Source organism: Drosophila melanogaster, chromosome 2R, assembly GCF_000001215.4.
Source record: "Drosophila melanogaster chromosome 2R".
NCBI classification, from domain to species: domain Eukaryota; kingdom Metazoa; phylum Arthropoda; class Insecta; order Diptera; family Drosophilidae; genus Drosophila; species Drosophila melanogaster.
The window spans coordinates 7,106,298-7,133,455 of NT_033778.4; the positions used below are offsets into that span (position 1 = coordinate 7,106,298).

The following is a 27,158-nucleotide window of genomic DNA, read 5'->3' on the forward strand; positions in this document are numbered from 1 at the left end:
GCCCAAGGGACGCTGGCCGTGGTCTTCCCTTGTTGGCCGTGATTGAAATGGGTCAATCGCTAAACGGCCTGAAATGTGTCAAATGGCCCGAAGACAGCTGCATCAACCAGTTGCAGCTACCAGAATCTGCCTCTTCAATAGCTGGCTAATAAACGCCACCACATTCTGGCTCGAATCCGAAGCACTCAACCGAAAGCCACTCGACTCACCTGTGCCACCTGTTTTACCTGCACTTGCTTGGGCCACAAGAGCGAGCGAGAGATATATAGATGAGAGAAAGAGAGCTGTGGTGAGTTGGCTGGATCGTCTTGGTGGTGAGTTTGACCTGCACCAACCTGGCCAAAAGCCGCCTTTCGGCCAACAGCTACTTTCTACAATCTTCAGTTGTTTGAGCAGCCCCAAAGCGAGCGGTGCGAGTGCTGTTCTTTCGCGAACCAGGAATTCAGATAGAATCCCAGCCGATACGTATCAATCCGATCGCGAGTGCACGTAATTGGAGCAAGCGGATCGCCCGTTAATTGCTGGCGACGGTAATTGCAGGCCGCCGCATACCTGCCAACTGCTTAAGGTGTTCCCCGTTCGTTAATGTGTCAATTGATTGATTGGCCCGCGACCCGTGATTGACGTGCGTTCCACTCACCGCGATGCTCTCGAAGAAGCGCTGGTGGAAGATCCGGCTGCCGCAGGTGGGCAAGCAGGATCAGTCGAGGAACTACCGGGACATCGTCAACCTGAGCGAGTGCTCCTCAGTGCTGGCCAACACGGCCACCACGATTAGCGACAGCTCCACCACCACCGCCAGCAGCGGCAGTCCCACCCGCCACCGGAGCTGCGACAGTCTCTCCAAGAGCTCCCAGGCGGAGGCGGGCAAGCTGTTCCCCCGGAACATGCCCAGCATACGGCGGAGTCGCCGACGGGCTGTGTCCGCGGAAAGGGAGCGCCTGGCCAGCCGGGAGCGGCTGGAGGAGCAGGTTCAGCCGCCGAAAATGCCGCAGATAGGAGCTGGACAGCAGTCCCGGCTATCGACGGTGACCAAACTGACGCCCAGGAAGCAGAGTAGCAAGTCCACGTGCTCCAAACATCGGGGCAACGCCCCTGCGAAGTGCATCATCAAGTCGGCAGTGCGAACCAAGACCAAGCCAAAGGCCACCACGATCACCCTAGCACCCTACGAAATAGCGCTGGAGCTGCCCAACGAATCCCCTGCACCCACTTTGGCCATGGCCGTGGCCCAATCCTCCGGCTGCGTGCAGAGGAAGCTGAGCAGCGAGGATCAGTTCCACTCCTCGGGAATCTCCTGCAACGGGGAGACCGACGATGACGTGGAGGTGGCCATGCTGACCGGCAGCTTAACGCCCTCCCAGATAGCAAGGATCCAGGGGCAGCAGATCCTCCGATATGACGATCTGAGGAACCTGAACCGCTGCCGCAACAGGAACGCCGTTTGGCTAAATCCCAAGGATACGGAGCAGCTCCTCGAGGTGGACAAGAGCAGGAGGAAGGCCAACTGCTACTTCAACCAGGCCATTGCCGACGATATCCAGCTCAGCGATATTGAAGAACAATTGGCCAGATTTGATGGCCACTCAAAGAGGCCGCCACCGCCGGCAGCCACAGCACCCAAAATGTGAGTTTCCACCGGCTATCTCTAATGGCCATAACTCTCGGCGATAAGTGGGCGAGGGAAAGCGGAGTTGTCGGCGGGAATGTGGCCAACTAATTTGAAATCCATTTGATGAGCTTTGCATTTCCCAATTTAAGTGACTATAAAACGGGCGTCGCAGTAGAGAGTTTACGGCCCAATTTGATGGCTGCTTAATAGCTTCATATGAGCCGTGCTCCGTGCTCCGAGTTGAGGAGCAGTTGGGTTCTGGAGGATTCTATTCCTAACCACTGGAATCATACTTTATGGTTCTTCAAATTAAACTGGCTATTCGAAGTTATAGGCAAGGCAGATCGCATTAAAATGGGCTGGCACACTGACAGCTTTATAGATTTCCGACTTACGTTGAGTTAATACTCGTTATATTGAAAATGGCCGCTTTCGTGTTTGGTAATTTAATACCTTTTAGCTGCCGTTGAAAATGTGGGTCTGCAACTTTCTACCAATGTTGTTTTTACAACTATTGAAAGAGAAGTACGAAGGCCAAACAATTTACCGAATTTACCGACTACAATTGCAATTGTTTAAAAGGTAATAAACCAATGGACACGATTGTTGTTTTTGGCCCTTGGGTTTATAGCCCATTTGAAGTTTGCAATGTTAATATGGAATTAATCCCGTGATCTTTTTTTCTGTTGTCATTTTTGTCACCATCGCCATTTCTTTCCCTTATTAGATTTCATATTGTTTAGGATAAATTAATTTCTTCAGAACTTCTTAAGGAATCCAGAACGATAAGGCATACCTCTTTGGCGGCTCATAAATAGAGCGGAGTTTATCATTTTCACCTGATCAACAGCCGTTGTTGGCTACGCGTATCAGTTTCAATTGCGCTGAGAGTACAAATCCTACAGGTCACCCTCGAATAATGGCACAAATAATCCGCCATAAGAGGCTCTGTCAGCTGGAGGCGACTTTGTGGGCTCGCTAAGAAGGTGTTATTAATGCCCGACTATTTGCAAAACTGGCACCGGAAAGTTATTTATCAACTTTCTGGCCAGCACGTGCTCCTTCCTTCGCCTCGCTGTCGAGTTTTGTTAACTGCAAAATGAATTGCATGCAGCTAAGTGGCAACAGCAGCGGTTAAACGAGGCTGGCAGAACTTCGGGTCCACTGAGCCCATCCTCACGAGGTCCTTCTCCTCCGATCGCCCGTCACCTTGTGTTTGCATCCTGCAGCCTCATAAATTCCATCCGACGACTTCATAAATTGAGTTCTTTTTGCCGCCTGACTGAGTGCCCTTCATCGAAAAGGTATTCTGTATCTTTCAGATCTTTCAGATCTTTCAGGTCCTCGGCATCTTTGCCATTTCTGCCATCTCTTCCATCTTTTGTATTCTCTGCATTCCGCATGCAGACTTCATTTGCATGGACTTCTGTTCATAAATCTACGCAAACTGTTAATTAGATTTTGTTTTGGGTGAAGCCATAAAATATTGGTGGAAGGAGTGCGCCATCAATTTCCCTTAAACAGAACTTTGTAATTTGAGACGCACATCCACCTCCAGTTCCACCTCCAGTTCCACATCCATATGCACATCCTCTCGAGCCATTCGCAATCAGCGGGGCTATTACATTCGCAGTTTAAATAAACCAAACCCAATATTGACTGGCGGCTACTTAAAGCGTAATTAAGCGCCTGGCCGGCCGAACACTTTGCATAGGAATCTCAACAATAAAGTAAATAAGTTGGGACCGCCGGCGGCCCTCTTTTGCCAGCCTGGCTAATTGAAGTTGGCCAGAAGCGAGGGGCTAGTCCGCGTCCATGGACCACCCGAGTGGTTCACTCCGGACTTATCGGTTTACGATTTGCTGTGATTTAAAAATGAGCTACGCATTTGATTTTAATTGCATTCGATGTGCGCAGTAGTTGCGAGTGGATTCGAGTGGAATGGAATGGAGTTGGAGCGAAAGCCTTTTGGCCGTGATATATGGCATTTTAATTGAAATGGCAAAAGGCCGACAATCGTGTAGGGAAGAGGCATGGTCGTGAGGGGCGGGAGCTTAATCTGACTTTAACTGATTCGCGGACACATCAAGTAACGCCCCTTCGGTGCTCAGCGCTTCAGTGAAGTGGATCTGATTTTCTTTGGCCTTTCTTCTTCTTTCTACATATTTTCAAATTATTTTTTCGCTGGGCGTTCGGGCAATTTCTCTGGCTGTCAGCGAACGAAGCCAATCAAAACCACAACTTGTTCTCCAGAAGATTCAACCCCCTATTATAGTGACACACACATTATAGTGTGACACAATCCCAGGGCCAAATGTTTTATAAGCCATCTTTGTCTTAAAGTGGCTGGGAAGTCAGAACTCGCGTTTTATTGATTCAACACCTAATCGAGAATCCATAAAACGCATTAACAAAACACAAGATTTACAAGTGAATGGAGAAGAAGACAGAAGAGTTGATTGATTTCGCCTCGAGTTGGGGGAAACTCAATTTATAATCTCGAAGTGGCGGGTCAAAGGAGGGGAGGGATGGAGGGTTAAGTATTTTGCAAAGCAGAAATGTGTTTATGAAATAAAATCGAAAACCGCAAAATAAAATTAGCCAAACAAGCCGTGGGCCAAAGGGGAAAGGGGAAAGGGAGGGAGGAGCTGGCTAAATTGAAGGGCGTTTCTTTGCAAGCTCATTATATTTCCTGTTCTGCCGCCCGATTATGATTATCTTTTCTCCTTGGATGCCCTGTGCGGTACATATGCTACATATGTACAATTCCGAGGAGCTCCGTATCAGGATGGAGTCAATTTAGTGGCAATAAGTCAGAGGTTGCTGATTGGGAGCGTGTGTAAGCCAAGTAAAGTGTTCTAGCCACGATCGGGAGTCGGGCACTTCGATAACCAGTTTGGCGCATTGTTGCGTTTAATTTTCGTAATTTACGTTTAATTGAAATCGGCGGAGAGCACAGGCCGTGTAATTAATTTAATGGCCATCGCTTTGTTGGCCAAATACAGGTGGGAAGCGAACCTGAAGCCCGTTTTGTGCCGTCATGCCCCTTTACAAATCGTTACCAAATTGTGGCAACTTGGGTCTGGACCTGGACAATTACCAAATGGCATTGCCGAGATCTCCAGTCGCCCACACACCGCATTGATTTCCATGGGAGCTCTAAAAATACAAACTTTAGAAATTGCCATCAATCAGACGGCGGTGGCCTAATGAGAACCAAATGCAAATCGAGCCAAGTAACAAACTGGCACAAATGTCACTTGGTCGAAAAGCTTGTGAAAGTGTCTGGCCGATCGGCGATCGCCCGCACAGATCTGAAGCTGGAATTCAAGTTGATAATCGTGATTTGCTTGAAATATTTTAGCCACTCGAGCGTCGAGATTTCCGCAAATTAATTTCGCCCCCCATCTGCGCGGCACTTTGCGGAGAAAGCCAGCTCGCAGATGGATGCATTTCGACTCCTCCGATTCCAGATAGCAATTTAGCTTAAAAAAACACGTGTTGTCAGCCTAGTTGGTACATCCACCTACGGCTAACTCTACACCAGGAAAAATGAATAATTTAGAGCTTAGTAAGTACATTCAAAAGCCGGACTATTAAAACTGCATACCATTATAAAGAATCTGATCTGATCTGAGGTGCCCGTCATAAGATTAGGGAAGGGTGCTTAGGACGCTACGTGCTTGGTAAACTGGAATAATCACTGGCCGATGATTACATCGTTTTTCCCAGTGTAACGAGATAGGACGTCAGTTGGGTCAACTCGAACACAATCGTCAGCATCAATCCGCGGCCGTTTCAACGAATCCGCATATGTCGCGCCGCCTACGCGACTGGAAGCGTTAATGAGACGCCGCTGGGCTCTTGGCCATGGCTGTGGCTGGCCCTGCAAATGGCAACTGATAAATTGGACCCAGCTCCTAACGGATCTGTGGATCTCTGCATCTCTGCCCGCTGACGTTCTGCGCCCAGCCGCTCTAACAAGATCCTGTTCGCGGCCTCGGCCATTCAGGCTTCATAAGCAGAGGCCGGGGCAGTAAAAGTCGGCAGTGGGGCTTTCGCACTTGGCCAGTTTCCCTCTCTGCGGCAGAGCAGAACAAGACCAGAATGCGGACCGGACTGGCTAGTGGCTTCCTGGTTGCACCCAAATGCATTAGTCTAATGCCAGCTTGGTCTTGGTCTGGGACGGCTGTGTGCTTGTGGCAGTGTCAAGTCGCTTGGACGACACTCAGGCCAAACATTTGATGACTTAATTGCGCATTTTAGCAGATACACATGAATGCGCCTAGAAAACGCTGGGGACTTGACAGTGCACTGAGAGAAACTTTAGAGCACTTTAAATAAATGGGAATAGATTGCATACCTCTCAATTCAATAGAAGAAAATAAAGCTAAATAAAGCCATTGTCTTAAAACTGTGTTGAAGTTTAAAAGTTTCACAAGATTGTATACAACATTTTTAAGCTTCTATCAGTGTATGGAGTCTTTGGGGCCTAAGTAGGTTCGCCTGTGATGCACCACACAACTTTATTTTGACAGGCGGCGATTAGAAGACGACTTTCCCAGCCGTCCATCTCCTTACCGCCCCCCCCCCTTGCTGCTCCTACCGCTTTGTTAATTGAAATGTTGTTGTTGCCTGCTGATGCAGATGCTGATTCCGATGTTTGTTTGCTCAGTTTCCGTCCCTGTCCCCCACCGTTTCACCATATCGTCCGCCGTCTCCCTCCCTGTCGCCTGTCTGTCAGACGCTTGTTGCTTTTGTCAGTTGTCATGTTCTGAGCGGAGGGACCTACACGATTTTGACATTGGTATGGCGATTGCCATTACAGTTACAGTTAGCCATGTTTGTCCGTTTGTCCGCAAGTCCCCCTGTTCGTAAGTAAGTTCGCATGTCCGCTTGTCCGTAAGTCCGCTTGTTTCATGAAGGAAGTCTCGGCGGCTGATCAAACGCATGCAAAGATAATCCGTTTACGCCCCGATGGGACTCCAATTGGAAATTGGAAATTGAAAATTCGTTGTGCGTGAGAAAACCGTTCAACGTTTTGAGCCTGTTGTGTATGCCATCATTAATTATGGAACCAAACATCCTTTTGGCCTTTTTGCTGATCATCGGAGCAGAGAGTCGAACCAGAGCGGTCATAGACGGCTGCACTTGCTCCGCCACTGCGGTCACGGCCAGCTGAATATCAGGGAAACCAGGCGACTGAAGGGACTGAGGTGACTGGAGTGACTCGGGTGAGCGGAGTGCATTGCAACCGCAGGAAAGACATCAATTCCGCCCGAGGGAGTGTTTGGACTGTTGCATTATTTTCGGTAATTGCTTTTGGCCATCCCGGGATTGTCGCTGCCGAAACTAGATTCCCACGTTCCAACAGGTAAGGCCAATGCTTCAGGCCAGAACTCTGCCCACCTGTTGGCCGTCCATCCATTCAGCCATTCATCCATCTTTTGGAACTCTGCTCGCGTTTCACGCTCGGTTGGATTTGCTCGGCTGTCATACAGAACACAGACAATAAATTGTGCTCTGTTTTTTTTTTTTTTTTTTTCGTTTTTGGGCTGTTCTGTCTTTGTCTTTGTTCTGGCTTTTTTGAGCTCCTCCAATTTCACTGGGCTTCTTCGAAAAGAGACTTGGGTCGCGTCAATTATTTCGTAGGATTTTAACGCACTTTAATTTAATCAACTTATTGTGAGCACTTTTGTGTGCCTTCTCTGATTCCCAAATGTAATCTCTGCTTTGATGTGCCTTAATTTGATGGAAGAGACACGGAGAGATTGTTGCCAAGAAAGCAATTACATTTATCACCGGCTTCAATCATCATCATCATCATTAAGCGGAGTACATCAAATTAGAGGAGATATTTAATTTATGTCTAAGACCTGTGGGAGCCGCGTATCATTGGCGAGTAATCTTTGGGACAGGAATTCACAGCTAACTAAATGGTTCAATTGTATGCTGGGAACGAGTTCAGAACAACGGAACCCGGCTGATACAATCCGTCAACAATCGGATCCATATGAAGCTTCTTCACCTCGAAGGCTGAATTAAGAACACATTAAAGTCCGGCAACAGAGTAGCATTTTGCCAAGGAAATCAATAAAGGCGGCAAACTAAGCCACACAAAAACTTGGCCATTAACTTGGCAGCCTAATAAAGCCAGCAACCAACTAAAGTATCGAAGTTCGCTAAAAACGAAAAATACCTCCGAGCAGACGCCTCAAAAATAGCGAACAAGTAGCGAACGAATACACGAGGCGAATTACAGAAGAAGAACAACATTTTGCATAAATTAGAGCGAGCCATGCAACATGGAAATCGCTGAAACGTGTCCAATGTTGTTGACAGCGCGGCAAGAGGGACGTTCGAAGGCTGGTGGCACGGAATGATGGAAAGGGGGGGTAGAAGGAGGCTGCATAAAATTAAGCAAAAGCTGTTAATGACGAACGCGAATCGGCTCAAACTCGACTCAAACCCGGCTTGAGTGGAGTTGGGTTTCGCCCCACATGCCCCACATGCCGCATGCCGCATGCAGCATGCAACCAGCAATATGCAACATGCAATGCCGCGACATTAGCGGCAACAGCATCAGCAACTTGCTCTAAAATCTCAACTGCGAGTGTGGGCTGGCCAAGTGCATTTGGCCGCCGCTTCTTCTTTTGGCCCCTCCGATTAATTATGCATCTTAGCCGCTGCTGAAAACGAAGATCCAGATGCCGAGCTGTTGACTACGATGCTCTTGTTTGACTTGGTCATCTATATCAGGGAGTGGCATCCGCGGAAAGGGGTTTCAGAGGCTAATTTCTCCCCGAAAAGAACTTTGTCAATATCTTCATGAGAATGTAGTAAAATCGTTTGTTTTTCCTCAAATTGGTACGACCATTGCATTAATATGCTTTTAACCCAGAAAATATCTCTTTTCATTTCAAAGAGCCCCTGAAAGTATCTTGCGCCTACGCCTCTGCCTGATGCGATGCAGGCAGCTAGCTCATTGCTTATGGCTTATCACTAGCCTGGGTTCTGGAGTGGCGAATAACGTGTACCGTCTAACGGTAACGCTGCACTAAATCACCAGGCGGTACTTAAATAGGCGTTGCAGCAGCACATACACACACAAACACAAACATGGATTCGAGGAACTTGTGCAACGGGCCCGACTGGCCCCCAAACCCAGCATAGACCCAATCCCAGAGCCACTGTTATCCCCGGTCAGGTCCCGATTCCAGGTGACTCCAGGTGAGGTTCGAGCCGCAGACAGGCACACAGAATGTGCTCATGCTCGGACAAAAAGCCATAAAGAAAGCGAAGAAGCTGAGGGAAAACAAGTCGAAATGCATAAAAATGCTGAGCGACAGCAACACGTGCAACATATGACGCGATTGCATGTACGGACTTTTTGTTTGGTTTACGGCCCGCTTTCGCATCCGATGGATTCGGTTGGAGTTGGGGCTATGGGTATTCATGTGACGTAAAGCCAGTCAAACGCGGCAGTTTAACCCGAAACTCGGCTGCATAGGGGAATAAATTGCGGCATTCCGAGTCGTTTGGGAGTCGTTTGGGCCAGACAATGAAACACGCAACGCAACAAGGTCACGAGTTGGGGGGGGGCCAATGAACGAGATTTCGTAATGGGCCCTACCCTGATCCGAACTGCCCTGAACGGGCCCGCATTGCCACGCCCCCCGGGCCAGATATAAATGGGATGCTCGATCGGTGATTGCAGATCGGTGATCTGAAATCGGAGATCGGAGATCGTGTGCTGGCCATGGATAATCAAGCATTACTAGGCCTAATGCACGGCTTAACCCGGCCGAGACGGCGTTTATCTTTCGGCCAATTGTGAAAGTAATTCAATGCGGATTGGCTGCATCGACTCTTTTCAATTATTAAGAATTGCATGTTACGTATTAATTTCGATTCCTGGCGCTGCTGCCTCAATTTCAGCCGTTCTGTGTCGTAGTGCATTTAGCATTTCCCAGAATAGGAGCCCCATTGGCTGAAACGGGTTTCTGGGGATCTGAGTGGAGCGGGGTCCAAATGATTTTGAACCAGTTACGTGTTCCTGCTGCGGATTTTTCTGGGGAAACTGCGTGTCTAAAATTTAATGAAATCGTGGAAACACTGCGACTGCTGCAATCGGCGTAACGAATAGAAATGCCATCGATATTGTAGTGTTGCACATAATTGAGATATTATTACGGCTGGGATTTGGCATTTGTGCAACACAAAACGTGCTGAAATTGCTGAAAAGTCCGTTAATAAGCTGCGAATAGGATTGAATTGGATTAGATCAGATCGCAGCTGAACTCCGTAAGATGGGGAAATCGATTTGGAAGGAGCTCGGCATTTGTAATGGGTTTGGAGAGTGTGAAATGCATACAAATGAGATGTTATGAGTTATGAGAAAGAAGATTAAATTACAGCTACTAGGAGAGAAGAACAAAAAGCCAAAATCCATTTGGTTTTTTTTCGACTAACAATCCTTATCACGGCTTCTTATGAAACGAAAAGGTTTCAGGTTTTAGTCGTACATATCTTTCAAGTTATTTAAAAAAGAGGTAATTTTTATAATTACCGGCCATTTATCCAACACACCTGTGCTCAAATTCAGTGCACTTTTCTGCACTCAAGTTTCCAGCTCGTATAATCGCATATAATTCCCAAAAGTGTCTTCAAAATACCGAAAATGATGCCGACCACTCGGTGTTGGCCAAGCGAAAAGACCGGATTGCCAGTTGTGGAACGGCTGGGCCATATTTCTCGGGCCATTTTCGTGCGATTGGAGTGCCAAACAATTTACTTTTAATTATCCTCAGACGTGCGCAACTGCGACAGGCCATCAAGGAAATGACAGACATCAAACCAAATAAACTGAAAATCTTCTTAACCTAAATTTATGTATATGTCCAGGCCGCCATCCGTAGTTGGCAATGCGGCATTTTTGCGTATTTTTCGTACTTTGCGCCTCGCGAAGTGGCGTTTAGTGCAGATATCGCATGCACCCGTGTGGAAAACAGTCAACAGGTTTCTCTGGCCGAAAAGAGAAAACCGAAATCCGGAACGCGTCTAGGCCGCAAAGTGGCAGCCAAACAACAACTTTTGGCCATATTCCATATTCGGCAGCTGGAACTGCGATTTGAATTGAATTGATCTGATCTGATCGGATCTGGCGTGGCTCTTTGCTTTTTGGCCCGGCGCTTGGTCGCTGTTTTCCGCTATCAAAGTCAATCGGACAGTTACCAATTCATCGGGTGACAGATTACGCCCTGGCCAGTGGCAGTTGGTTTTGGTTTAGAAAGTACCCTGTGATCGATCAACTTTTGGCACCGAACCTACCCGCGCAGCAAATGAAATTTGCATTGAAAGCCACAAAGAAAGAGAAGAATGGCAGTAAACTTTCTCCACGCCGAACTAAATGGCAGTGTATGGAGGTGTTAATGGCTCCTGGTCATCCATGTGGTACTAATGCACACATGGAGAGTAGCTAATGTACCTTCATGCCACACATCCGGAGTGGCATTCACTTTCTGTGGGCTTAGCTTCATTAGCAGAAGGCTAAACTCCGATTGTGATGAGATGTCTTCGATTTGCATATGCCAGCGGGTCTCTTTCGTTGGAATGGCAAATTGTTAGGGGCTTCTTCTCACGTTGATTAGTAAATAAAAAAGTGGAAGGCCTAATGGCTGCGTATGGCTGTTATTCATGCTCTGAATGTTGTGCAATTCGATATGCAGGGCGTTTGTGAATGAAACGTTTAATATTTCACACAACACTCACAATCGCCGGCACTCTGAGCCAAACAAATGACTTTAATTGCCACAAAAACACATGAGGTAGGAAGGCCGAAACATGACCAGGAATCTCTCGGCCGTCTCTGCTTGGCTGCATAATCGCGCGGCGTGCCACAAACCGAGTGAAAGTACCGCAGAAAGCGGCGCGGAGAAGATTCCACTGTGGGCAGCGGTCAAGCGAGTGGCAACCAACCTTATGACTGCTAATCGGACTCGGGGTTTCATCAGATCTGATTGGACAACTGCACGCATGCAGCTGCGCCGTAATTGCACTCAAAAGTCATTCGAAATACCTGCGGGCTCTCAAAACGAATACGTGTATTCCGCTAGTCCAGCCGTCTAATTGCAAATGAGTCGGGCAGTTGGAGTCCGAAATGATTTAGAGGCATAATAGACAGAATGGTATTCCATAAATGATGTTCTATGGATGGAGATATAAATGGAGTTGCAAAATCCAAGCGGCACATTATAACATACTGGATTAGAGCTCACCTTATTAAAACCAAGTTGTCAATAGATAAAGTAGCAAAGTGTATAAAAGTGTATCCCAACCATGTCCAAGTATAAACTATTCGAAATTCATGGAGTATTAACTTTGTAGTTCAGTCTCGCTCTCTTTGATTACATTTAACCACCTCAGAAAACTAGAAACCATATCCAATGATTGTCTCGTAATCTGGTCACCTCATAATGCTTTCCCTTTCGATTTGTAACTTTTGCAGCACCCAGCCCAGCCAAGTAATCGAAAAATTCAAGCCCACGCCCGCACCCCGCTCTTCCGGCAACATGCAGCAGGCCCCGCAGCAGCAGCAGCATCCCCATCCGCCCAGCAGCAGCTACTACACGCAAACCGAAAGCGAGCTGCTGCAGATTGAGGCGGGCGGCACGGGCCTGACCTTCGCCTCCCACTCGCAACGTCCCGAATCGGCGATCAGTCAGGTGGCATCCACCGCCCACCTGGACGTGCCCTCGGCCGCCTCCAGCGGCAGCGGGGGCAGTGCAGTCAGTGGGGGAAGCGGCGGAGCTCCGGAATCCGCGGGTCGATTTGTGTCCCCGCTGCAGCGCCGCCACTGCCAGCCGCCCAGCCACCTGCCGCTGAACTCGGTGGCCTCCCCGCTCCGCACCGCCAGCTACAAGTCGGCGGCGGCGGTCGCTGGTCATGGCTTCCACCACAGCCATCACCAGCAGCTGGACTTCCAGCGGAACTCGCAGTCGGACGACGACAGCGGCTGTGCCCTCGAGGAGTACACTTGGGTGCCGCCGGGTCTGCGGCCCGATCAGGTAAGATACACTGCAAGAAAAATGGGTGGCAAACCAAGTTTATGAACAAAGAACAGATTTAGCTGTAATCTCACAAACAGGTTATTGTCCATCCTCGTATTCATATTCGGTTTTATATACATTCAAGTAAAGTACACAAAGTATTTCTTTGAGTATTTGAGCCGAAAGAAGCCCAGTATCTTCAGCATTATGATGACGAGCATACATGTGTTCCGATTTGTCGCAACAAATTAAGTGAAATCTCGGACGATGTGGGGCTATGTGGGGCGAGGTGGTTGCCTTTTGGGGCCGCAGGCCACCCGCTGCCAGCTTTTGCTTTCCATCGATTTTCCACGCTCTCCCAATCGCATTCCCAGACCAAAACCAAATCCAGTTCAAGTCTGGTCGTTGGCCACTTGCGCGCTTAAGGAAATCGGTTGGACACCGCTTTAATTTCACGCTGAAAAATCCGAAAAATTATCTCTCCCGATCGCGATCGGTATTTGTATCTGGTGGAAAGCGAAAGCGTTTTGTAATTAAATTGCCGATACATTCGGCGGCAATTAGAGCTTGAAATGCCTGTCGATATTTTTTTCGGGGCGGAGGCTTACATAAAAGCTCCTGGGAAAAGCCGAAGTCGGCCTGCAATTTTCCGTTTCCTCGATTCGTTTTTCCCATGAGCATTGCGACACTTTCCACCTGCACGATTTTGTGGGCGTGAGTCCATTTAAACACGCGTTCGATTGCCTCGTTATTTCTTTCTCCAAATTTAATACATTCCATAGCAGCAGTAAGTATGAGTTTAATCGGAAGCTAATCCAACTTTCCGGCTTGCATTATCCACTTCCCAGGTCCGTTTGTACTTCAGTCAACTGCCAGACGACAAAGTGCCCTACGTCAACAGTCCCGGCGAAAAGTATCGTGTCAAGCAGTTGCTGCACCAGCTGCCGCCGCAAGATAACGAAGTGAGTATTGGCCAAAATGGCCAGCAGAAGAGCATTGCTTTCGGTCTGGCTAAAAAGAATGAAACTGAACACAATGGACAGAGAAGCGCAGGCACTGGTCACTTAAAAATTAGTTTGAAACGGTTGAAACTTAAGTTGTAGAAGAATGTCACCGTATACCACTTTTGCCACTTTCGTTACTAAAAAAATTTATTTTAATTTCATCATCGCTTCCAGACATTCCAAATAATTAAGTAATATAAACTTTTCTTTGGTATATGCTGTAAGAAAAAATGTTCTTATAAGATGGTAACTCTGTGGTATATCCTGTAAGAAAAAATATTCTTATAAGATGAATAGTAAAATTAAATTAAAAATCCAAGTTAACCACTTATAAACTTTATTCCTAAAAAGTGTTTTTTGAAAAAGCAACTCGTTGTGACAAAATTTATAATTAGCCCGGTGCGGGCATTGAGTGAGTAGTATAAAGAAAGGGCTCCCTTCAAAAGGCCCGGCGAGATTAAAAAACTTGCCACCGCCTTTTGAGTTGCCTTAATTAAAATTCAGGAACACAGAAGCTGACTTTCCTCCCTGCTAACTTTTTTCGTCTACGTGTCTGTTGCAGGTGCGCTACTGCCACTCGCTGAGCGACGAGGAGCGCAAGGAGCTGCGCATCTTCTCGGCCCAAAGGAAGCGGGAGGCCCTCGGACGAGGGGCGGTCCGTCTGCTGTCCGACGAGCGGCCCTGCAAGGGGGTAAGTTTGGAAACAATTTTTACTGCCTTTTATAACCTCTCCCCCTACCTTTTTTTACTGCACCCCTCCCGCGCACATAATTGTTGCAGAAATTTGCATTTTATTATGAAGATGAAGAGTCGTTTCGATTTCATTTGTGCCTGGCCGGGCGAAGTTTTGCGCCAGAGATTCCTTCTTGGCCCGGTCGCAAACAGGGGAAAAAATTGACAATGGTCCGGAAAAACAATGGGATCAGAGGGTGCGGGATGCGGGATGCGGGCTGCTAAGCGACCGGTGTTGCCAACTTTCAAACGTCTCGAAGTAAAAGATGACAAAAAGATTTCATTAAGTACACTTTCAGCTGGCGAAGGGTGAGTGGAAAATGAAAAACGTTGTTGCAAAAACAATTGCACTGACTTGGCTCTGACAACATAAAGGCTAAGAGAGTCGCAGTGGTAGAGTGCAGCTTTTCCCCTTTTCCACAGTTTTCCTCACGCGGAAAGCGAATGGAGCTGCCGGTTTGCCAAAGACGCAATGAAATGGCATTAAAGCACAATGGCAGTGGCATTAAATAGTGGCAGAGGTGGCACTCGCAGTGCCTCCTGCGTCCTTTCACAGTCTGGCCCGGTCTGGGAAATTTGCATTGTTATGAGCTGACAGTCGGAGAACCTTCTCCACTCCACTCCACTGCCTCCCAGTTGGAGCTGGCTTGGCGATGTGCACTTGGTCATCGTCAGCTCCGCACTTTTCCGGCTGATAGTTGGCAGCTCGATTTTATTGTGCTCACATTCGCCACTCGTAAAACTTATTAAAAACTTTGCGCCGCATGCTGCGTGTCTGGGAGATGGTCGGATCCTCTCCGGCCGGTCTGGAGCCTCGATCCGTCGGTCTGCTCCTTGAATCCGTCTGCTACGTGCCGCGCCAAACGGGAACCAAGCCGGGATAGGGACTAGCCCGGAGTGCTGTGCGTGTGTCTGATTTCATGTGGCATGTCCAAATTGGCAGACGACTCGGGTTTATTATGACTGTGGCCCAACTTTGACCGCACTTCCCAGAGCTCGGAGTTCATTAGAGTCCCGAATAATCAGTGTGAACTTGGCAAAAAGTGCCCCAAAGTTTGCCCAACTCATACACGGATACATAAGGTTACTTCGAAATATTTAAACTGGTTGCATTTCGCTACTTTGAATGTTATAAATACTAATAACAATATAGAATCTGCATGAGCCACCTAAATTACTTTTTCCAATTTAAAAATGGAAACTCATTGTTATCAATAAACATGTAAAGCAAAAAAAAAATCAATGGAACTGAGTGGGCGTTTTCTGCAAACTTTCCACTTCGTTGCCATGTGGAATCTGATAAACTTTAAAGGGATTTGAAAATCGAAGCTATCCGCAGTCGGAAAAAGTGCTTAAAATTCACAGACCATAACTGACTTGCTAAACGGACGTTAAAATGCGAACAAAGGCCTCATCCTGGAGTCACCCAATCGAATGGCGTGGAAAGCATGGGAAAATTATGAGGGAAAATTTATGAAAACGTTCAATGATCCTGAATCCAGAGTCCTGAATCCCGACTAACCAAGGGGAGGATGCTTTCGCAGTCAGTCAGGCGTGAATGAGTAGCAACGTGGGCCGCAAACGTGTGTCACATCCAACTGGCAATGATTTTCCCAAAAATAATGGAATCGACTGGCGGGGGAGGAGGGGCTCTCTTCTTGACAGATTTTCCGCACGAACAGAAACGAGCGGAAGCTGAAGTTTTGACAAGGATGTGACACTAAAGGTCGTCCTGGCAACAATGAAATAATTACAAGAAACGCCATCTCGGACTCGGCACTTTGCAGCAAGAAATATATTTATATATTTCAGGGTACAGAGAAAAACTTGCTTCAAACTTTAATCAATTAAATGAAATTAATTTTTTCTTTACTGTAAATGATGGGTGCTCTTTCATTTATTTTCCCTCTGGTTTGCTCTTGGTTTGTGTAAAAGTGGATTATGGATTTTTGTTCAGTGCAGCTAGGTAGCAGGAGCAGAACAATAAGAAAAAACCAGCAAACGAAGGTAAGGCGCAGTGGCTGTTAAGCGAAAAGTTTATGTACTGAAAAGGGCATGATAACGAGCGTCATTAATAATTTGAGTTGCTTCTTGGGGGAGATTGGGGTTGGGAATGGAGCGGGATCGGGGCAGGATACTGGCTGCCTTGCCCGACTGTCTGCCAGCGAAGTTTGTCGCTCCGAGTGGGATTAGTCCGGACACGAAATGGGTTAGCAAGGACACTGCTGGCCCCCCGGGTCATCCGAGTTCAGCTAGGTGCTGCGATGGCTCCGCCGGCAACAATTTGTCAATAGCATAATTGTCTGGCGCAGAGTGCCTGCAAACAAGCGGCAGCCAACAGCCAACTGGGATTAATTGGATTGATAAGATAAATGAGCAGCGATTGCTGTTATTTACATGACATTTAGCCGGGCTGGCAGTCCAATGAAAAATGTCATTTTAAGTGCACAGATTTCACAGACAAACTAATCAATAGCGGAGGCGGGTTGGTCGGATTCGGGGGATAGGATTTGGGATCCAACCATGGAAACTTTAGCACTTTGTGCCCACCGCAGAAACTACTTAAAGAGCTTCCTGCGGAAAAAGTTTTTTGCAGAGTTTCTGGGGTTAGCCACGCCAGAGTGCAAGGACAAGTCTATTCCGCCCTCAATGCGTCATTAGGCAGGGAAAAGGGAATGGGAATGGAACTGGAGCTGCCTAATTAAAGTGCGCCCTGCGCAGCTCCAAGGTTTTTATGATTTTCGTGGCCCGAGGCGATAAATTTTTGGAGTTGCCAAACAATTAACGACGCATAGAGGGCGCCACTTACGCCCCGGGAAATTATCAACACCGCGCAGTCGGCGCCCCGGGTATTCGCCTGTCAATGCTTAATGGCTTGCAAAAGTAAATGCTGATTGCGGCAACGCGGTGGAGCAAGTTGCGTCCAGGACGAGGCGCATCTCACGAAGTGGGAGCATCGCCCGCGCCGAGGTTTAATAGCCTGGAAAGTTAAGCAGCTCCTGTTCCAGGATGATGGCTGAATGGCAACAGCAACGGCAATGGCATTGGCATTGGGGCCCAGGATCCTGAATCCTTTGCGGTGGCTCTGTGGTGGCGTCGCGTAATTTGCCTGAGCCAGAAACCGCCAAAACCGAAAACGGAGACGCAGTGGAGCAATCTCGAGCAGTGTCTGAAATGAGGGTGCAAATTGGCAGGGAACTTGGGTTTGCCGTTGGCTCGTAGGAACTGCATGTGTCGCCTCTTGGGTGATTGTGCATATATTAAGGCGGGCGGGCTAATTGCTTTATGCCGGAGCAGCCAAGATCTGCAGGCAGGTGTGGAAAGCCATCGAAATAGAGTAAACGAATGCGAGTTCTTTGTGAAAATAATATATAAGGCTTTACTTTAACGTTTTCCTTACATTATTGTTGCCTTTCATACAGCAATACTAGAAATGTTAGGGTATGAGCGTAGAATTTATTAAGCAGACTAATTCTATTAGAACTACGCTGTATAAGTAGTGTAGGGCATTACCGTGCCGACAAGGATCTAACCAATCTATTATAATAGGATACACATAAGCCCAAGGTTTTCTTGGTAGACTGAAGTTACAAATCGACAAATCGTATATAGTGTGTACTTTAAAGTATCCCCATTTCAACGTAGCCGAGCATTTAGCTTGGAATTATCCTGCTCGACAGTCTGACCTCTGAGCGAACTCAATTAGATCCTTAATTTAGAGACGTAAAAACGTCACCAGGCATTGGCCTGTGGTTGTGAACCCTTTTGGTCGAAACGAGTTCATTATGCGAGCGTGTTTAAATTTAACGAGTCTTGCCAGGAGTCATTAAAAGCGGCACTTCCTACCCACATTTCTTAGATTTCAGCTTTTAGTTTTCAGAAATTTCCCAGCAGCCAGCTCCACTTAAAGCGCTTCCTTATCCACAGAGAAGCGCTTCTGGGTTGGTGGGCGGAAGATGGAGGAGCACACCGGGCTGACACGGACACATGGCCGGCAGCTATTTTTGCATGATTTCCGCTTTGGAAAACTCGAGGGGAGTCGTAGAGCAGGACACGGTTACAGGACTTTTTCTTGCTGGCGGCTTTTCCTGGTCGGTTTTCCCAGTTGTGGGGCGTTGAGCTTAAGCGTTTTATTACCGTTATTTAGCATTTATAGTCGCTTAAATATTTCTGCCCCAGCAGCAACCAGACGCTGCAGATTTTTATCGCTCGAAGAACTTGAGCATATTCCTCCCATTCGTACGATTTACCTAACTCACTCCTGCTTTTCTGCCTCCCTGCTGTCTACTTTCAGTGCGAGGAGCCTTTGTCCGGCGGTGACATCGTGGTTTTCGCCCAGCGCCTGGGCGCCCAGTTGTGTTGGCATCCGGGCTGCTTTGTGTGCAGCGTCTGCAAGGAGCTCCTGGTGGACCTCATCTACTTCCAGCGGGACGGGAACCTCTACTGCGGTCGGCACCATGCCGAAACCCAGAAGCCACGCTGCTCCGCCTGCGATGAGGTAAGTTCTGGTTCAACTTCTGGGGGAAGTCGGCAAGGGAATGTGGTAACTCTTGAATTATAGGAAGTCTTTAGGAAAATTCAAAAACGGTTTACTTTTTACATACACTACATATACACTTTACATATACACTAGGCCATCCAGTGTCCATCGAATAATTACGCAACAATTACGCTCTTCGCTAACAAGATACTATCTCCTTCCTCTCCACCCATTCCAGATCATCTTCTCGGACGAGTGCACGGAGGCGGAGGGCAGAACGTGGCACATGAAGCACTTCGCCTGCCAGGAGTGCGAGCACCAGCTGGGCGGGCAGCGGTACATCATGCGGGAGGGCAAACCGTACTGTCTGGCCTGCTTCGACACAATGTTCGCCGAGTACTGCGACTACTGCGGGGAGGTAATCGGCGTGGACCAGGGCCAGATGAGCCACGACGGGCAGCACTGGCATGCGACGGACCAGTGCTTCAGCTGCTGCACCTGCCGCTGTTCGCTGCTGGGAAGGCCCTTCCTGCCCAGAAGGGGCACCATCTACTGCTCGATCGCCTGTAGCAAAGGTGAGCCGCCCACGCCGTCAGACACGAGTTCGGGTCCCCAGCTAAGGCCGACTCACCGAGCTTCCACCTCCAGCCAAATAGCTAAATCGCCGCGTAGAGGTGGAGAGCGGGAGCGGGATCCGGGACGGAAGGCCCACCACGGTCACCCGAAGGCTACGGGCAGTGCAGGCGATCTGCTTGAGCGGCAGGAAAGGCAGCGCATGGAGGCCGCGGGAGTGGCGGACCTACTGCTCGGAGGAGGAGTACCGGGCATGCCTCGCCCAGCCCATCCACCGCCCATCGACCTAACCGAGTTGGGGATCAGCCTGGACAACATTTGTGCCGGCGACAAGTCCATCTTCGGGGACACCCAGACCCTGACCAACTCCATGCCGGACATGCTGCTCTCCAAGGCTGACGACTCGCACAGTTACCAGAGCATCGACAAAATCAACCTGAACTCGCCCAGCAACTCTGATCTGACGCAGAGCACCCAGGAACTGGCCAACGAGCTGGAGCTGGACAACGAGCCGGTGCGGGAGCTGCCCCACGATGGCTACGAACAGCTCTTCGCTAACAATCGCAACCAGGAGCACCCGGCCGAACAATATGACGACGAGCAGCTGGACAACCGACCGATGAAGGAGGTGCGCTTTCACAGCGTCCAGGACACTATGTCGCGCTCAAAGAGCTACACGGATAACTCCAATGCCCGGCGGCGGAGGAGGCGTCGCAACCAGTCGCGCAGCTCCTCGGAGATGCAGATCAACCAAACGAACCTCCGCCTGCACAACGCACAAACGCAGGTGGGAACGACTCCCCTCAATCTGCTAAACAATCTGGACAACTGCGACGTGGCCAGCATCTGCTCCACCTGCTCATCCAGCTCCTCGAGCGACATGGACGACTACGTATACCGCCTGCCTGCGCGGAAACACTACGGCGGAGTGAGAGTGGCCTATGTGCCCAACGATGCGTTGGCCTATGAGCGCAAGAAGAAGATGGCCCAGGACTCGTCCCTGGCCCCCGGGGCAGGCAATGCATCCGTGGGCGGGGCACCGGCGATCATGCACGAGAGCAAGAACTGCACGATTTCCTGACCACCCCCCGTGCTGCCACCCCCGCCCTTCAACCTGAGCAGCTACTACATCCTGGACACGATCCTGGAGGAGCAGAGTCTGATGCTGCCGGAGAAGAAGCCTGGCTGCCTGAGGAGGGTGTGGAACTTCTTTGGGCTCGGCAAGCCCCGCCACTCCAACTCCCAGCACAGCAGCAACGGAAGGCTATACAGCGTGTAGCTGTGGAATGAGGTTTAAGAAAGGTGTTTTTAGCACGGTTGCCAACAAAGGTTGTTCCATTAACTACAAAAGATTAGTTCTTCAGAACACTTTTTAAAAATGTACATATATACAGATGGGGTAAGCCGTGTTTTTTAAAAATATATCTTTTTAATGGCAACCGTGGCTGTAAATAACATATCGTCATGTATAATACACTTAATAAGAAGGCACATATGAGATCAGAGATGAGAGAAATCGTTGTACAAAGCTGAGACTATATCATATTTGCATATTCATATACACATGCCCAGTCGGGGGCATTACCATAGGTATAAGTTATTCTAGAGCTAGATTAGGCGAACAAAACAAACGAAAAGTAGAGACCACAAACAACAAACAACGCAATCAACGAACAATAAACTCCAACGAAATCCTATCGAAGGCCAACAAAAGAATCTCCGAAAGAGTGAAAGTATTATTTGTTTCAGATCTTAGCCAAATGTGCAATAATTTAAAATGGCAACGCAGAACGCGAAATTAACTCTTCCACCAGCAAAGCGAAACGCAGAGATGTAAAACCATTAGCATTTGCCACATTTGCGGCTTCTTGTCTTCGAATATTTTGTTAATCAATTCGAATTGAAGATTCTTTTGTTTGAGAGTCAAATGTTTTATGTAATTTGCGTGCTTTCTCCGCGGCGTGAAAGGGAAATTGTTATATAAAAGCATGTGTCCAGAATACGTTTGTAACCAACCAGTGAGAGTTAAACGAAATCTTATTTCTAAGCTATGCTATATCAACAAGTGTGTATGGAAACATAATCAAAAGTAAAATATATGTCTGTGTATTTTATTCTTATCAACTAATCCGTCTTTTTATTAACCGGAATCCTCCAATTCCTGTCAATTCCTATTCAAAACGACTTTGAATGCCACTAGCTAAGTAAAGGGTATCTGACTGTCGCGGAACTCCCTTGTATCGTTCTCTCCAACTTTATCGTACAATATGAGCGGAATTCGATTTTACATCATCCTATTTACGCGACACCAACTGCATCCAGAATCCGGTCGTAGGAATTATATTGAACCCTCGTGCTGATTCCCACATATCCCTGGTGGTTCTCGGTGACGCCTCAATCTTGTAATTTAGCATTAGATTGTAGAGCATACCCTTGGCCTGCATCACAGCATAGCGATTTCCTGTACAAATAACATGCATTAGCAAATACTAAATAATAATATAATAATAGGCAGAATTAGACGTATTCCTTGTTTTATTTATAGGAATTAACTTACCAATGCAGCTGCGGGGTCCGACTCCAAATGGCAAATATGTGTAGGGTATCAAATCTTTTTTACGCCTTTCGCTAAATCGCTCTGGGTCAAACCTCTGGGGTTGCGGAAAGAAGCGCTCATCCCAGTGCAACCCACAGATGGGAATGTTTATATTATCCCCTGCCTTAAACTCGAAAAGCTTGGTGCCTTCATCATCTGTGAGCGTGTAATCCTTGGCGCAGAGCCGGTCTGCTGCTGCCGAAAGGGTCCACTTTCGAAGGGACTCGGAGATGACCATGTCCATGTAGGTCATCTCCTGCGCGGCGTCGTAAGTGAGGGGTGCACCCTTTAGTGCCTCTTGGGTTTCCTTAACCTCTTCATATAAGCGCTCCTGGATGTCGAGATTGCGAAGCAGTTCGTAGGCGGTGGTACAGATCAGATTGGAGTTGTTTTCGAAGGCGGCGAAGAAGAAAATGAAGCACTGAGCCACGATCTCATCGTCCGTCCAGTTGTCCTTCGACTCCTTCTTGGCCTCCATCAGAAGCTGGATCATGTCGGGCCTGGTGATATTGTGTTTCTCCCGGTACTGCATAGCATCCACCACCAGGCGTACAAAGTACTCAACATTGGTGGAGTCAAAGATAGTCAGCTTGAAAAACTATTGAAAGGTAAGGTAAAATTATAAATATAGTGAACTTTATTCGCTTCGTAGATACCCACATTAAAAACTTTCGGAGCAAGTAAGCACATCATGAACTTTAGGAACGGAAGACCCCGTGAGAAAGCTAGGGTTTTCCCGATCGTATGGAACTCATTCTCTGGGTCATCGAATGAGTTAACCTTTAGTCCAAAAGCTGTTGTTGCAATCACGTCGTTGGAAAGCTTGTTGCAAAGCACTTTCATGTCCAGCTCAAAGGCATTTTCACCTGCAGCAATAGGCTGGGAGGATTTCAGGTGCTCCAGGCATTGAGCGAAGCTCTCGTTCATCAGGGTGAACATGTTTCGCATCTTGGCCGACGTGAAGACCGGGGTCAGGACGCTCCTCATGTTCCTCCAGTGCTGATCCCTCATCACATTGAGCATGTCGTTAACTAGACGCTCGTTAGGGATATTCAGTGTCTGGTGGTTGGGAAAGTGGTCAAAGTCCTTAACGCATATCTTTTTAATCAGCTGGGGGTCGTTTATCTGGATCATTGGGGTGCGTAGATTAAAGAGCCCTACCAGTTTGCTAGAATTTCACAAGATTCATTAACATTTCACAGGCCGCAATTGATCCGCCAACCACTTACTGATGTCGAGTGCGATTATAGAACTCGGAGATTTGTTTTTGGAATGAGGCTTTTTGCAAGGCCGATGCAGCCATGTTACCTAAAAATGGGTACGGTTTCTCGAAGTATAGGTTTCGCCCTTCGAAAGCCTTAAAGGTGCCAGTACTCCACTTGAACAATAGTAAGCCGATGGTAGCCAGGACGAGACATATTTCCACAAATGACATTATTATCACCTGATGTATTAATGCTAACTGAAAGCAATGAGTGCCCACTACGTATCTATATGTTTTGCTCTCTTTGGGTTTTGAGTTGTGAAAAAGCTAGTGAGAACATAGCTCTCATCGATTTGTTTATTTATTTTCTTATCTAATGAATGTAGCTTTAAGTATTTGGGGGCCAAATTGGCATTGTAGGCACACTGCGAGTACTTGATATCAATAATTGTAATAATCTTTCTTCATAAGTTTTACGTCGTTAAATTGCTTATTTCATAATGTATAAATACTTAGGGTGTGTGAGTTTTTACCGCAATGAGTCTAAACTGGCATTGAACTGCAAAAACGTATATAATATTTAATACTTAGCTCTATAATATACATGATATTGTAGCTTCTTCTTATTAGCTAACTAACCGGTATCTCGTAGTCGATGCACTCTCCCTTAATTTTTATTTGTTGAGCTAGAAGTTCGGAAACGCATATATAAAAACCGGTAATTTCAATTATGTTTCATATTTTATTTTATAATATCAATTAGTGTGTATAAATCATAACAATAAGTAAAACATCTATATTTTTGTGAGCTTATAACCGCTAAATCAGCTTATTTTCGCGGCACCAAGTGCATCCAGAATCCGGACCTAGGCGTAAAATTGAATCCACTCGCTGATCCCCACAGATCCTTGATGGTCCTTGGGGAGGCCTCGATTTTGTAATGCAGCAGTAGGTTGAAGAGCATACCCTTGACCTGCATCAAGGCATATCGATTTCCTACAAAGAAATTGTATGATTTAAACTGTCCTCCTTATCGTAACACTTTTATTAACTGACCTATGCAATTCCTAGGTCCCACGCCGAATGGCAAGTAGGTGTAGGGCACCATGTCACCCTTTCGCTCTTCGCTAAATCGATCCGGGTCAAACTTTCTGGGTTCCGGGAAGTAGCGGTCATCCAAGTGCAACCCGGAAATGGGAATGTTGATTCGGTCGCCTACCTTGAAGTCGAACAGCTTGGTGCCATCATCATCCGTGAGCGTGTAGTCCTTGGAGCACAGGCGATCGGTGGCGGCGGCTAGAGTCCACTTTCGAAGGGACTCGGAGATGACCATGTCCATGTAGGTCATCTTCTGCACGGCGTCGTAAGTGAGTGGTGCACCGTTCAGAGCTTTCTTGGTCTCGACTATCTCCTCGTATAAACGCTCCTGGACGTCGGGATTGTAAAGCAGTTCGTAGGTTGTGGTGCAGATCAGATTGGAGTTGTTTTCGAAGGCGGCGAAGAAGAAAATGAAGCACTGGGCCACGATCTCATCGTCCGTCCATTTATCCTCCGACTCATTCTTGGCCTCCATCAGGAGCTGGATCATGTCGGGCCTGGTGATATTGTGCTTCTCGCGGTACTGCATGGCTTCCACCACCAAGCGAGCAAAGTAATCAACCTTGGCGGAGTCGAAAATAGTAAGCTTCAAAAGCTGAGGACAACAAAAGGACAACATCTCGAATATATAATCTATTCAGTGCACATCAAATATTAATAAACTTACACTGAAAAGCTTTGGCACCAAGGTGGACAGCATGAACTTGAAGAACTGAAGTCCTCGGGAGAAAACCAGCGACTGCCCGATCTCGTAGAACTCATTTTTCGGGTTGTCGTACGAGTTAACCTTTAGCCCGAATGCGGTAGTGGCGATGATGTCGTTGGAGAGCTTGTTGCACATCACCTTCATGTCCACCTCAAAGCCCTTTCTGCCGGGAAGCGTTTTCGAAGAGCTGTCCAGGTGCTGCAGGCACTCCGCGAAGCTCTCGTTCATCAGGGTGAACATGTTGCGCATTTTGGCCGCCGTGAAGACCGGAGTGAGGGTGTTTCTCATGTGCTTCCACCGCTGGTCCCTCATCACGCTGAGCATGTCGTTGAACAGGCGATCGTTGGAGGTGATGAAGGGCTGGTGGTTGGGGAAGTGGTCAAAGTCCTTTACGCAGACCTTTTTGATCAGCTCCGGGTCGTTTAGCGTGATCATAGGTGTGCGCATATTGAAGAAGCCCACCAGTTTGCTGCATTCAGATAAGCAGTCTGTTAGCGTTTGAACAACTGGAAGTCAGGCGCATAACTACTCACTGTTGACGAGTGCGTTCGTAGAACTCGGTGAGTTGTCTCTGGAAGGACGACTTCTGCAAGGCCGCTGCAGCCATATTACCCACAAAGGGATATGGCTTTTCGAAGTAGAGCTTCCTTTCCTCAAAGGTTTTGAAGGTGGCCGTGCTCCATTTGTAGATGAGATAACCGATGACCACAAGGGCCAGACAAATTTCGATGAGTGCCATTTCTGGGCTAGATCCGTTTCACCACCTGTTCAGTACGCTGCAAACTGATTTTCACAATTACCCGACGCACCAATTTATACACGCCGCTATCAAATATATGTGTGTATGAATATGGTAAGAAAAGTATGTACGCTCTCGACAGGTTTCAAGCTTTATTCAGCCAGGTTTTTTTGCTAGATAGAACGCTTATCTCTTAGCCCGCTCTCAGTGAAAAATCTTTGCGAGCGGTGAGACTACAGCAAACATTTGTGCTTCGCACCCATTGTTTATATTTGGTGCTATCAACGAGTACTTCAAACGCGAGTGGTTTAAATGCTCTCTTCTCTCCAAAGGTCTAATCAATAGCGTATATACACGGCAATCCAATCAGTGACAACGAATAATAACACAGAGCAACAAAATGTGAGTAAAGTAGCATTTGTAATGATTGCACATTTCTTCGATATATATAATACTCTAGATTCTGAGTATCACAAATGCAGTAAGATTAAGAATAAATATATATGATATAGTAGAAAATAAATGCAAAAGACGCAGAAAGCCTGGCAAACCAAAATAGAAAGAAAATGTGATAGCAAGGGAAAGTATTTCGATATTCACTTATTGTATTTCATTGCCCATTTGCACTGTTGTCAAACGGCACTCTCCATTGCCGATAAGAGTGCTTGATTTGGGACTGGCTGATGAAATCAGGCTAAAGCATTCATCGAGTTACCAACAAAGAACGAAAAGCGATAATGTGTTCGAAAAGTAATCGGCCTTGTCCGTTGCCTGGATAATTTCAGCTGATGAAGCTCTGTTCGCTTTCCCCATCGCCCAGTGCTTATGTCACCTCACTAGAACTCCAGTTTGTCATGTCACACACACTGGATGTGATGTAAACCTGGCCGAAGACGGGTTTGACTCATAGTTTTGTTGATTTTGGGGCTCGCAGTTTGAATATTTAACATATTGACGGAGTGCTGGGGCCACCAACAAAAGCATAATAACGAGCAAACGGTTAAAACACCAATTTAGCCGCAAGCGCAATGGGAGAAATATAATTAAATATTTAGACGGTTGTGTTACCGAGCTAAGTTTTGTTTTAGTTTCTGCTTCTCTTTTGTCGGGCTTAGAAACTTTTGTTGCCATATCGTTGCCAAATAAAATATTTATTGAAGGGCTCGAAGAAGAAAGTGCATGCGGCTATTCATGTATAGAGAAGTTAGGAAAATTCATTAGTTTTTACACGGAAAACTCATATTTTTTGTATATTTTGCTGATCCATATCTGGGTTGGATTTATGTGAATACTTCCTAAACTTCTTTATGACTAGAAAACCTGCTATATTATATTCTATACTTTCATTTCCTGTGGCGCTCACTTT

General features: G+C 47.2%; 3 protein-coding genes across 6 annotated transcripts in view, besides 1 other annotated feature; 1 reads left to right on the top strand and 2 right to left on the bottom strand.

The window, feature by feature from the left end:
* Positions 1 to 21,571, top strand: part of esn (espinas) — a 41,553-nt gene extending 19,982 nt beyond the window's left edge. For 3 of the 4 annotated variants that reach the window (NM_080251.4, NM_165507.2, NM_001273832.1), the window contains exons 3-7: positions 12,120 to 12,678; positions 13,509 to 13,622; positions 14,227 to 14,355; positions 18,691 to 18,894; positions 19,115 to 21,571. In NM_080251.4, the coding sequence (NP_524990.1) occupies positions 12,184 to 12,678; positions 13,509 to 13,622; positions 14,227 to 14,355; positions 18,691 to 18,894; positions 19,115 to 20,530 (2,358 nt within the window). In that variant the 5' untranslated portion in view covers positions 12,120 to 12,183 and the 3' untranslated portion in view covers positions 20,531 to 21,571. Of the gene's footprint in view, positions 1 to 382; positions 1,628 to 12,119; positions 12,679 to 13,508; positions 13,623 to 14,226; positions 14,356 to 18,690; positions 18,895 to 19,114 lie in introns of those variants that run through there. The other variant, NM_001273831.1, reaches the window with a different exon arrangement.
* Positions 21,541 to 23,511, bottom strand: Cyp9b1 (Cytochrome P450 9b1). The gene is made up of 4 exons (NM_078921.4): positions 23,275 to 23,511; positions 22,706 to 23,213; positions 22,007 to 22,643; positions 21,541 to 21,910 (listed from the first exon to the last, which is right to left on the bottom strand). Exons 1-4 carry the CDS (start codon positions 23,478 to 23,480, stop codon positions 21,744 to 21,746), a joined length of 1,518 nt encoding a protein of 505 aa, NP_523645.1. The 5' UTR covers positions 23,481 to 23,511; the 3' UTR covers positions 21,541 to 21,743.
* Positions 21,644 to 21,699: a mobile genetic element.
* Positions 23,512 to 23,979: 468 nt separating the features above from the next.
* On the bottom strand, positions 23,980 to 25,842 carry Cyp9b2 (Cytochrome P450 9b2). Its single transcript, NM_078922.4, has 4 exons — positions 25,587 to 25,842; positions 25,015 to 25,522; positions 24,306 to 24,942; positions 23,980 to 24,245 (listed from the first exon to the last, which is right to left on the bottom strand). The coding sequence occupies exons 1-4, from the start codon at positions 25,790 to 25,792 to the stop codon at positions 24,079 to 24,081; spliced, it is 1,518 nt and encodes a 505-aa protein (NP_523646.1). The 5' UTR covers positions 25,793 to 25,842; the 3' UTR covers positions 23,980 to 24,078.
* Positions 25,843 to 27,158: the final 1,316 nt, after the last annotated feature.

Bases quoted from the DNA above. Each gene is read 5' to 3' on its own strand.
- Cyp9b1 (NM_078921.4), bottom strand. From the start codon at position 23,480: ATGTCATTTGTGGAAATATGTCTCGTCCTGGCTACCATCGGCTTACTA. The intron at 23,214-23,274 runs GTAAGTGGTTGG...GTGAAATTCTAG, and splicing joins TATAATCGCACTCGACATCA to CAAACTGGTAGGGCTCTTTA. The intron at 21,911-22,006 runs GTAAGTTAATTC...TTATTTGTACAG, and splicing joins CGGACCCCGCAGCTGCATTG to GAAATCGCTATGCTGTGATG.
- Cyp9b2 (NM_078922.4), bottom strand. From the start codon at position 25,792: ATGGCACTCATCGAAATTTGTCTGGCCCTTGTGGTCATCGGTTATCTC. The intron at 24,943-25,014 runs GTAAGTTTATTA...TGTTGTCCTCAG, and splicing joins TGGTGCCAAAGCTTTTCAGT to CTTTTGAAGCTTACTATTTT. The intron at 24,246-24,305 runs GTCAGTTAATAA...ATTTCTTTGTAG, and splicing joins GGGACCTAGGAATTGCATAG to GAAATCGATATGCCTTGATG.